Below are 11,057 nucleotides of genomic sequence, written 5' to 3' on the forward strand. Positions count from 1 at the left end.
GCAGTATTGGTGCGAAGGTATTACGACATTGCAATCAGATACACAAATTTTGGAACTAAACATGCTTCATAAACGGCTACAACTACATACCATTGTGCTTTAACAAAAACCCCTATTTTCTCAATGACTCCTGTTATTTGTGACCGCGGAGATGCTGGACTTTCGAGGTCGTGATGATCGTGGATTATTCTACAATTCTCCCAGAGTTTTGTAGAGAAAACTTTGATCAATACTTAAAGAGAAAGTTCCTAAGTTTCTATTTCACCGGTATTCAGTTCGTCATAAAATGCAAAGATTCCGGTTTCCGTAGGCAATCATTTCACATGAAAGTTTTTTGACAATTACGATTTCTGGAGCCAGATGATAATAGAACTCATTTTTGTGTAAAAAATCATTTGCCATGATTCAGGTAGTTCTAGGGGCATCCTAAACGATAGTTGCTCGTAACAATTCATTAAATACATGGCTGAATAAAGCTTTCACAGAATAATAGATTCCATAGTAATTTTCATACAGTTATGGATTATACTGAGAGCAGAACCGTTATGGAACAAAATAAAGTCCTTGATCGGTCACCATTCGCCGTAGCCTTTGATGCTTAATGGTCGATGTTACGTGACGCGTTCTTTCATCATGAAAATAGGCCTTGGAGTGGAAAAAAATTTTGCTATCTAATTTTAGAGAGATTAGTTATAATTCAGAATGGTGAAACAACGAATATTTTTTATTATCGATAACATTTTATTGACCGCTCACCATGATACATTTTTACACGAGTACACATTCTATCGACTTTGGGTACTAGACATTGTGCTACTATAACAGTGAGGTGTGACTCTACATGGCTTTATTTGTATAATTGTTGATCCATGTATAAATAAATGCAGTAATTGAACTTATACTGATGTGAAAATCAAAGGTCGGTTTGAATACACAACGATATGAATTTTGATCTAAATACAGAAACAGGAACAAAGAACGTATACTCCTAGTGTAAAATGCTGCCCCCGAGTTTCCTGTCTCTTGAGCATTTGTCTTAACCCTAAAGTATAACAGTGTAGTTATAGTTTTCATATTTCCATGCGTATAATACACGTTCTATAACTTCTTATATAACGGAATTCTTAGAACTTCGATACAAAATAACATTGTTCGTACATCTTCTTTTATAATTTTATTTATATATTTCTAACACCAGCAACTGTAACTAGCTCAAAGCTTTGCTGGCGTGCGCGCCCTTCTGGCAAACCCACATGATCCGTCATCTAGTCACTGTTCAAGAACAGAGTTGGCTTCAGTACGTTCTTCTTCCAATTCCTTAGCTGTGATATTCAACTTAGATCGTGCAAAATCACTGATTGACAAGCCCTGGAACAATAAGATTCAGTTTTCAAAAATGTCCGTGAAGTATTATTGTAGGAAGTTTTCACCGATTTCTGATCGATGTATATCTGTATAATAATCGTTCTCAACTTTACCTGAACAATCTTGAATTGATGATTCTCAACCGTGACAGGGAATGAAAAGACAATATCCCTGGGAATACCATAACTGCCATCAGACACTACTCCCATGCTGACCCATTTTCCAGGCTGTGTACCGATCCACCAATCCTTCATGTGATCTCCAGCAGCCTTGGCAGCTGACATAGCTGATGACATTTTGCGAGCAGCTATCACAGCTGCTCCTCGTTTTTGAATTTTCTCAAGAAATTCTCCATTCAACCAGGCATTGTCGTTGATAGCTGCGGGAACAGGCTTAGCACCACTTGGGAGAGTTGCTACTGCATGAGAAGCATCAGCAAACTGGGTAGAGCTGTGGTTACCCCAAATAATCACGTTCTCGACTTTGTCAACCTGACAAGAGTAATTTGATTGTTATAGATATCGGTGCATAGACTAAATTCCGAATATACAATCGTAACATGTGATTTTGGTAATAATGATTTTGATATGTACCGGAACGGACAAACGGGCGGCTAGAGCAGCTTGAGCTCTGTTTTGGTCTAGTCTGGTCATGGCTGTGAAGTTTTCCTTTGGAATTGACGGCGCATAATGGGAGCAGATGAGAGCATTGGTGTTTGCTGGATTACCAACCACTAAGACTTTGATGTCCTTTCGCGCGAATTTATCAAGAGCCTCTCCTTGGACTTTGAAAATTTTTACATTTGCTGCTAAGAGATCTTTGCGCTCCATGCCCTGTTTTCTAGGCATAGCGCCAACCAAGAATGCTGCTGCAGCATCTTTGAAGGCTACTGCAGGATCAGCAGTGGGTGTTACCTCTGTAATTAAGTTAATGATAAAATAATTATCCAAGTTCAGCTACCAGTATGAGGTAAGAAGCTCCTGTATTTATAAGCAGGCTAATTTTAGTGGTGTTGAAATATTATTTGGTGTTATGTAAGAATGACAGCTTATTTTTGGCGGTAAATATATGACTGCTTTTAAAGATAGAAGACTGAAATGTGATGTCAGGAGATGCTTTAAAAAATTGGAGATTGTAAATGCAAAACACTTACATTGTATTAAAATGACCAGCCTTGTCAGGATGAAAAAATTTAATCAACAGTTGTTTATCAGCTCTTCGAATTTGTAAACTCTTTTGACTAAAATGATTTAGATTGTATCAAACATAGATAAGCTCAGAAGAATTAAGGTGACTTTCACAAGTGTGTTAGAAACTACATGAGGAGATGCCAAGGCTAAAGACAAACAATTTGATAATGTTATCAGAAGTGTACCTCTGAGAAGTGAGAGTGCCAAGTCCTCCAGTTCCATGACGACACCTTGGAGGACATCCATCATTGGGGGAATATCCAACAGCCTCAAGTTGATGGGCTGTTCTGGTCCAAAAACTGAACCAGCGGCCAGCTGATACAGCAGGGAATACGCAATTTGACCAGCAGCCCCAGTGACAACAACATTGATTGGTTCGGCCTGTAGCATTTGAGATGGTAGAATAATCATGAAGAATTGAAAAAATTACAAAACAAACGAAGACAAATGACAATCCAGAGTGATTACTTATTCATTTCAATAATTCCATAAGCTAAGTTTATTATTCAAGTCTGCCGTTACTATTCACAAAAGCATTACATATAGAAAAATGATGATGGATTTAAACAAAACCTGATTATATTATAATCTTGAATCAATAATAAATTCTTTTCTTGTATTATTCGTTGAATAGCTAGAAAAATGATAATTTTTCATTGGCATATGACTTTCCAGGGGGGATTGATCATATTATCTGTATTGTGCAATCACATGAGTTTTTCTACAAACTGATATGATTTCTTAGCAGAAGCTAATTCTACTAATGGATACGAAAAAGGCATGTAGTGAAGACTTGATATTGATTTTGTAAGTCGTAATGAAATGAAGGTCAGTGTTGATGATAAGTTACAAATGATTAATGGGATGACTACAGGTGGTAACCAATTGATTTATATGATGCTAAATGCATTTTATAATGCTAGGCTACCCAACAATTGGTAACAATGTCATAACAAAGTTCACCCGTGAAGGTCGAATGTAGGTTAAAAGACAGCTGTACATAGTTGTCAGCATAATTTCGGTACGATTCTAACTTTTTACTAGAGAATAATCTTACCATGTTAAATGCGGGAGGTAAGTGAAACCTTGTCGGAAGTTCGGCACAGAATCGTCAAGAACTCGTGAATAAATAGTCAGAGATCACAGGAACAACTGGGAAGTTGGTAAATGGAAAACGATCACTGATAGAACGATCGTTCAGCGTTCACTGCCCTGGTTCCACTGATTGATAAGGGCTGAAGCATGAAGTGGGAGGAATGTGCTGCCGAATCAAGCCGGTAGCGCTGGCAGTTCAAACTTCAGAGGCGCCGTTCCAACATTACTTGTAACGTTGACTGACAGTATGTCCGTGGTGTCAAACTGCTCCGAACACGATTACAGGTTAGACGATAGTAGAACGTTTTTAATCGAGTAACACAGCGATTATGAGTCGCAAAAAGATTAGCTCCTTGAAAGCTGTTATTTATAAGATTATATGTATCGGATTTACATAGTCCAAAGCTTTCGCCAGAATGTTATTGATATTTAGTTGATACAAATGTTCAGTATTCGGTAAGTGAAAGTTCCTAAAAAGTTTTGCTGCAGTACCATAGATCATATTCTCAACGTTATGTTATTTCATGCAGGTAATCAAGTCAAGTAGAAAATCGAAAATGGGTAAGACTACGCGTGTTGTTGTATGCGGAATGAAAGGTGTAGGAAAAACGGCACTTCTAGAACAACTCATTTATGGAAATGTCAACGTACATACCGTAAGCCACACTGTGATAAATCTAGGCTAATACTTGATTACTGCTATGTATTTGTTCCAATTACAGGAAATTCACCCTACAATCGAAGATATTTATGTAGCAAATATAGAAACAGATAGGGGAACAAAAGAGAGAGTACGGTTCTATGACACCGCTGGACTGGAACCGTTACAAACGAATGCAAATAGCCCACAACTGGGACGACATTATCTCGGCTTTGCTGACGGCTATGTTCTTGTCTATGACACAGCAAAGCCTGAATCTCTTGACGTTTTATTGCCACTGAAAAAGGATATAGACAAACACAAGGACAAGAAAGAGATTGCAGTTGTTGTGGTTGGTAACCGAACAAAGCCTGATGTGGAATTGAATAATTTAGAGAATACTGCTAGCAAAGCAGCAAATTGGTGTACCCGGGAAAAATTACGACATTATGAAGTTAATGTCTTAGACAGGCCGAGCCTATATGATGCCTTTATTCACTTGTCTTCTAAACTAAATCCACCACCCAACAAAAGCTCTTTCCCACAACTTGGTATGGGTCGAAAAAGTGTCAAAGCTGAGGTACCTTGAATCTCTTCTATATTTAAGACGGTCGTAAAAATGATGCATTGTGTGTGTCTTAACTTTTTACTTATCGAGCGTTTCAGATCCTAATTTCATTGTATTGATCTCTCACATATTTTAAGCTCGTAGATGTCCTTCTATTCTTTCCAGGTTCACTTATAAAAACGAAGATATCTCCTTTACTACTAACAATTCACCGTACTAAATGATATTTCTATTGACTAACATCAAATATGTATTTGATATTCTGTGATGGACAGATTTCCAAATATCCTTCAAAATGAGCATTTAATGAATAGTATGAATTCTGTTTCCAAATTTGACAAATTCGAAGTGAGTCCTCAGATACTTTTAATCAATTAGTCAAATTTCGGAAACACCAATGATACAGTGATATAATATTTCCACAGTGATACTAGGTAATTAAAATAATGTAGCATGCAATATGTCTGACGAAAAACAAATCTCAGAATTAGGAATCACAACAACATACACGAATATTTCAAACTCATCTCATTCATCAATAAGATGAATTACTCCGTTCGATTATCGCTGATATAATACAAAGTGCGTGTTAGATTACGGTATAGATTACATGAAACAATTTTATTAACATCAACTGCTTAAGTACTTAATCAAGATGTATAACTCTCGTGTAATCATTCTCTCTGTTTCACACTCTCTAAGAATTTATTTCAACGCAGAAGGAGAAAAAACAATAATAAACTATTAAATTATTTTTTGTGACGCTCGTTCCTTAACATGTACTTAAAAATCTCAAACTAATATTAATACACACGAATTTCAAGCGGCGGTATGTGGAAAACTACGAAGAACAAGAGAAGGATTTCCTCAAGTTTGTATAGCTTGGGGAGCAGAGCGTAGTAACGTTCAATTTGTAAACCCTACATCTCTTGTAAGAATATCGCTTCTGTGCATTTTCTAGTTTTCAACTTCTTCGGATTAATAATCCAATCACGTTGTACATTTATATCATGACAAAATATATTATCAATACTATATTTATCATTATTATCAATATTATCATTTATTATTATTATTATGATTGTTAATAAATTTTGCACGTTGTATCAGATACAATAAAATTCATAAATTATTACTAGCATGTATAATACCAATCATTTCAAGTTTCAACTTTTACCACTCGATCACTTTCTTCAAATTTCTCAACGTTATCATCGTTCCGAAGACGTAATCCCACAGTCTGTTGCTTATGCCAAACCCTAAAAATAGGAAAAAATCACGAAAAAAAATTTGTAAATGAACAATATATGTATTATAATATAAGTATTGTTAATTATCATCAGATGAGGAACTACGCTGGACTTATCACGACTGCGATATGGCCGTCTGAAGTCTGCGATGGCCGTAAACTTTTTAACAAAATCATTTTATGATGACCCTGAAGTCCCCAAAACTGCGGCAATGCAAAGGGTAAACTAAATCCTTACACGCATGACTATTACTAAAAACATTTTTCTTCACAATGTAAATCTATGCCATACACTGTACACGACAATTAAGGGATCACTCGCATTTTGACGTGAAAAAGACCCATTCTCAAATGCTGTGAGTGTTGTATGTAGTGTATTATACAATCTGCGCCTGTAAATAGCAGCTCATCCGCAATATCTCATTTGTAACCAATCCAATGATGAAGCTAATTCGTATTAATTACTATCGCGTGGCCAGTACGTTATCCGATTGTTATCGTAGATAAAAAAAATAACTGGGCCAAATCCGAATATCTGAAGAACAAGGTGCGCCAATTGAAAAATCCCCAATAATTATTCCAATCGCAATCTCATTTTACCTGTGAATTTTTCGCGTTCACTTTCAAAAATATTTAGGGACAATTAACATGGATTATAATGAAAAAAAAATATTAAATACCTTCGTCGTGATGCGAGAAATGATGGTAGTTGTGATACCTTTTCATGGTATACATGTATGTATGAGCCTTTGGTGAACCGTAATGTAAGTAATAGTGCGTCATATCGTAGCACAAGTAACCTGGAATGTGATAATTGTCTATAAATTTGAACAAAAACAAGTTGAGATTGTCTAACTAATTGCGAGTTGAAATTCTGGGTTGAGTTTCATAATAAGCCTAAAATCCACATTGCGTGGCGCTAAACTCTGCGGAAATGATAATACGTACCGATCATTATTCCAGCAATTATGAAATTGATCAATATAATCGGAAAGATTATTTTGTAAATTGTGTAAATTACAATCGCCAAGAACACAGCTGGGACCGGTGGAAACACTAATCTTTGACTATCGAAGGGTGCCTGAATGAGGAACGAAAACAAAATTAATACGCAAGTGAATTTGCATGCGCCGCTCAATGGGCTGAATATAATAATACATATAATCTTTATTTTTCAGTTTCGATAGCGATCTAGAAAAGTTATACAACTGCAACTCATAATTACGTCGTTAACGTGAGTATTTCTTCTATTATTTTGACAGAGACACAAAACCAAAGTGACCTGGAATTTGTAATCAACTCGATAAGGTAAGTATTGGGTACCTATACAGTTTGTTTTCTAAATCAATAGCGACTGAATTTGTAAATGTAGTTGTCGTTGAGCATTGCCCGGGACACCAAGCGTTGAAGGGTTGCTTTTGTCACCCCACATTATAATACGAAGTCGCACCATTGTATAGTTTTCACCAGTCGATGGAATATGCGTCCAATTTGTGGTCCAAGACGGCAATAATTGAATACTGGTATCAACAACTCACCTTATGGTGAAGACCGTGCATTAGGAAATGTAGCGTTATCAAAGTCTTCGAGTGCGGTGAAGGTTTCATATGAAACAACTTCCGATGTAGCGTATATTCGAGCAGAGTCCACAGAAGGATACCCCAGCAGAGAGCAAATATTATTGTTTGCGTTGAATCGACTGGAAATAAAAATTGTAAAATAAATTTCAGATTCACGTCACTCGAAACAAAATGAGGCTAGTAATAAAATCAATAAATCATAGCTATCAACAATCGCATTCATTTTCGGCGCGATTTAAGAAAGAAAAAACCGAAGACAAACGAACAAAAATCTGTAGGCGTACCAACGTTCCCTGTGAGGTCAAACATGCATCCTCGATATATGAAGAAAAGAGATATCGGGATCCAAACGATCGGTATCATGTACCAAGGTGTGACTGTGAGCCCTTCCATTAAGTCGGAAGCAAATAATCGGATGGGCCTGTTCACGGGAAGGTTTACCCATTCCCAATAACGATCCCCTAGAGAACCAACTTGCGATAAGAGCGGCGCACTCCAGTCCACTAATTTCTGAAGAAAGTCAGTTTCGATATCATTATATTATTACTGGGTGAAAAGTGGCGCGATTCAATCATCCCAACTTGCGATAGGGTCAACAACGAGGCGGGTCTACTGGAAATTCGAAAATCTAAGGTCTAGAAATTTAAGCCAAACAGAAGTTGAAATAACTTCGGTTCCTCGTTTTTTAGCTATCTTTACATATGGGGGATACGCGCTCATATTTTTCAGCAACGATTTCATCTTTTGCGGTTACGCCCTTCTGGTTCCCAATCTTCGAAATGACAACTTTTGGGAAAGAAGGTATAATCTTGCAATAGATATGGTTACATAATATTCGCAATTCGGATGTTATCTAACATTGCCGCTATATGAGTTCCGACTTCAACAGCCTAGGTGTGTCAGAGAGTATACTTGAATGCACTCGGTGATCGCTTATCGCAGATAAACTACTGAGACATAGGGTGGTATTCATAGACGGGCTCGTAAGACCGTCTTAGAAATTAGAGCTAACTATGAAATTCATCCATAAACGGTTTGGATTCATGTGCTATACACAAAGTTGAAAGAGAAATAAACATTTTAGTTTAATGAATCGTGCAGAGCACGTACTTATGCCAATCTATTCTGAAATCGATAATTAGAGCGATAAATTAGTGAATCATAAGTGCGTATATCAATATTTAGATCAAGCTGGTTTAAATGACCGCATCGCTATGGACGTCGATCGAATACATTAACTGAATTGCGTTACTGTACATCTTTTTGATCATCTAGAGTTGATATCTTGTGGTTATCTCATCGGTCTTTCAAAGAAATTACGATCACTGATAATTTCAAAATTGAAATTTCAAATTCTACTTCAGTAATTATAACAGTGGATACTTATCACGCCGATCAACAGACTCACTTCAATTTCTTGATACGCCTCTTCATGGTCTTGAAGAAATTCTTCAAATAAATGGAAAGCGGCAACTGAATGAGGATTCGTGACCATAGCTTCGTCAAGACTCAGACCTTTGTAAGGTTTTAAAATTTTACTTCCGCCAGGATGTTTTTTGAGTAGAGGTTTAATGTTGTATGATCTTCCTTTGTAATTTACCACGAACTCTTCTGACGGATCTTCGTCGTCATTCACTACATTTTCCGAAATACCTTGGACCCTGACCTCATCTTGTCTCGGTACATCCACCGGTTCTGGAATTCGGTCCTCCGAACTTTCGATCGCAGTCGAAGATTCTTCACTTCGACAAACCCTCGGATTTACCGAAAAAAATGTGCCAGTTTGGGATGTGGAATTCGCCACTGTCTCCGGGTCGGCTAAGGATTCGTTTCCCATTTCAAATTTTTTTTTTCAACAATTTTTTTACTTGACTTCTCCGAATCCTCTTATCGATAAATTCTCAATGGAGTTCGAGTTCGCGAAAAACCGATGTTAGGTTTTAATGAAATGCCTCCGCAAATGCACACGTCAAACTGGATGAATCAAGCCAAATCACATTTTGAATCCCAAATATTTTACTCCACTAAAAAAGTTTTTTGTCCTCGTCTCTACGAGGGATGTTGTTTTTACCTTATCAATGGAAATAAACAAAAAAAGCAATAGAGTTATCGTATATCACATTGAATATCACGGAACTTATTCAAAGCTCGCTTCCGATTCGGGGCGACACCTTTCAAATGCACACTTATGTCATATCCTAGCAAATCTATTTAAACTTTTCAAATTTCTGCTAACGAACTATCAGTGAAAAAGATGCGGGATTTTAAAAAGTACGTTACTCTTCTGATAAACTAATCGGTCTGAGGTGTGGCAAATAGCCACACCGGATGCGTTTTCTCCTGCGAGAAAAAACTTAATAAAACGTGCGTAATACGAAATAAATGTTCGGTGAATCAATTGTTATCTTTCGTCGACCGCGCACGACTAAGTTATTGATGAACGTTAATTTTTCCTAGCTCAAGTATCGGAAGGGTTATCTCATTACGTAAGATGATGAGAATGGTTCCAATCGGTAATATCAATTTTGAAAGGAATGAAAAAAAAAACAACCGAAACCGTCACCAAACTAAACACAGTGACGTAATTTTTTTCACAGAAAAATTATTAGCTCGATAATTTGTTGGAAATCGCACGCGGATTAATTTGTTAGTGAACTTTATCGATAGGCAAATAAAATGTAAAAAAGGTCGTCTCCGCAACGGCGAGACTTCCCCGTGACTGAACACCGTGCGTCCATCGCATATGCCTTTTATCAATATCGATATCACCATATCTTTCTTTATACAAAGTTTAGTAGACGATGTATAGATATTCCTACATGACTAACTGAGCCCACTCACGCGCGCACCTCCGACTATTCGACACGTCAGGATTATTTGGACCCTCTACGGACACAACGTTCTTGATCACAAATCAATTTTTAATTAAACCTCGATACCAAAGTGGACAGAAATTTTACCTCGCAATCAGCGATGAGTTTTTTTGTCTCTTCTGCAAACGTATTAGTAACTTAGACTTCCTGCTCCGATGCAAGGTAATGATGAGTGGTTAATAAAAATTAGGGAGATCCATCGCGTGTTATAGTATACCGGATCAAAGTGAATGAGGGATACATCGCCGAATAATGACCTTTTATAAGACCACACCGGATCAGAAATACCACGAACTGTTCGATAAAAGATGACGATGTCACTCAGAATTTCATACTTCCTGGATTCTGCACGTAAATTATTTTTGCGCTGAATTAAAAAATGGAGAGATGTAGATTGTAAAAATCTGTCGGTTAGGGCATGAATCTAACCAGCTGTCTATTGCCACTGATATACGCAATTTTTTTTATTTTTGAACGTGATGTATAACGAGTACGCA

General features: G+C 37.0%; 3 protein-coding genes across 4 annotated transcripts; 1 reads left to right on the forward strand and 2 right to left on the reverse strand.

Annotated features, from left to right (window-relative positions):
* Positions 1-720: 720 nt before the first annotated feature.
* On the reverse strand, positions 721-3,772 carry LOC105684657 (malate dehydrogenase, cytoplasmic). Of its 2 annotated transcripts, XM_012398197.3 has the most exons (5): positions 3,613-3,772; positions 2,741-2,936; positions 1,959-2,281; positions 1,479-1,856; positions 721-1,368 (listed from the first exon to the last, which is right to left on the reverse strand). In XM_012398197.3, the coding sequence occupies exons 1-5, from the start codon at positions 3,613-3,615 to the stop codon at positions 1,270-1,272; spliced, it is 999 nt and encodes a 332-aa protein (XP_012253620.2). In that variant the 5' UTR covers positions 3,616-3,772; the 3' UTR covers positions 721-1,269. The 2 variants fall into 2 exon arrangements, with proteins under 2 accessions (XP_012253620.2, XP_012253619.2); XM_012398196.3 differs by lacking the exon at positions 3,613-3,772 and having other exon boundaries at positions 2,741-2,960.
* A 117-nt stretch (positions 3,773-3,889) lies between these two features.
* Positions 3,890-5,993, forward strand: LOC105684658 (NF-kappa-B inhibitor-interacting Ras-like protein). The gene is made up of 3 exons (XM_012398198.3): positions 3,890-4,106; positions 4,181-4,306; positions 4,373-5,993. The coding sequence occupies exons 2-3, from the start codon at positions 4,208-4,210 to the stop codon at positions 4,877-4,879; spliced, it is 606 nt and encodes a 201-aa protein (XP_012253621.1). The 5' UTR covers positions 3,890-4,106; positions 4,181-4,207; the 3' UTR covers positions 4,880-5,993.
* LOC105684656 (fatty acid 2-hydroxylase) lies at positions 5,837-10,955 on the reverse strand. The gene is made up of 6 exons (XM_020851521.2): positions 9,096-10,955; positions 7,972-8,197; positions 7,646-7,806; positions 7,056-7,188; positions 6,788-6,907; positions 5,837-6,117 (listed from the first exon to the last, which is right to left on the reverse strand). Exons 1-6 carry the CDS (start codon positions 9,522-9,524, stop codon positions 6,032-6,034), a joined length of 1,155 nt encoding a protein of 384 aa, XP_020707180.2. The 5' UTR covers positions 9,525-10,955; the 3' UTR covers positions 5,837-6,031.
* Positions 10,956-11,057: the final 102 nt, after the last annotated feature.

The sequence above is a fragment of the Athalia rosae genome, chromosome 2, assembly GCF_917208135.1.
Source record: "Athalia rosae chromosome 2, iyAthRosa1.1, whole genome shotgun sequence".
Taxonomy (NCBI): Eukaryota; Metazoa; Arthropoda; class Insecta; order Hymenoptera; family Athaliidae; genus Athalia; species Athalia rosae.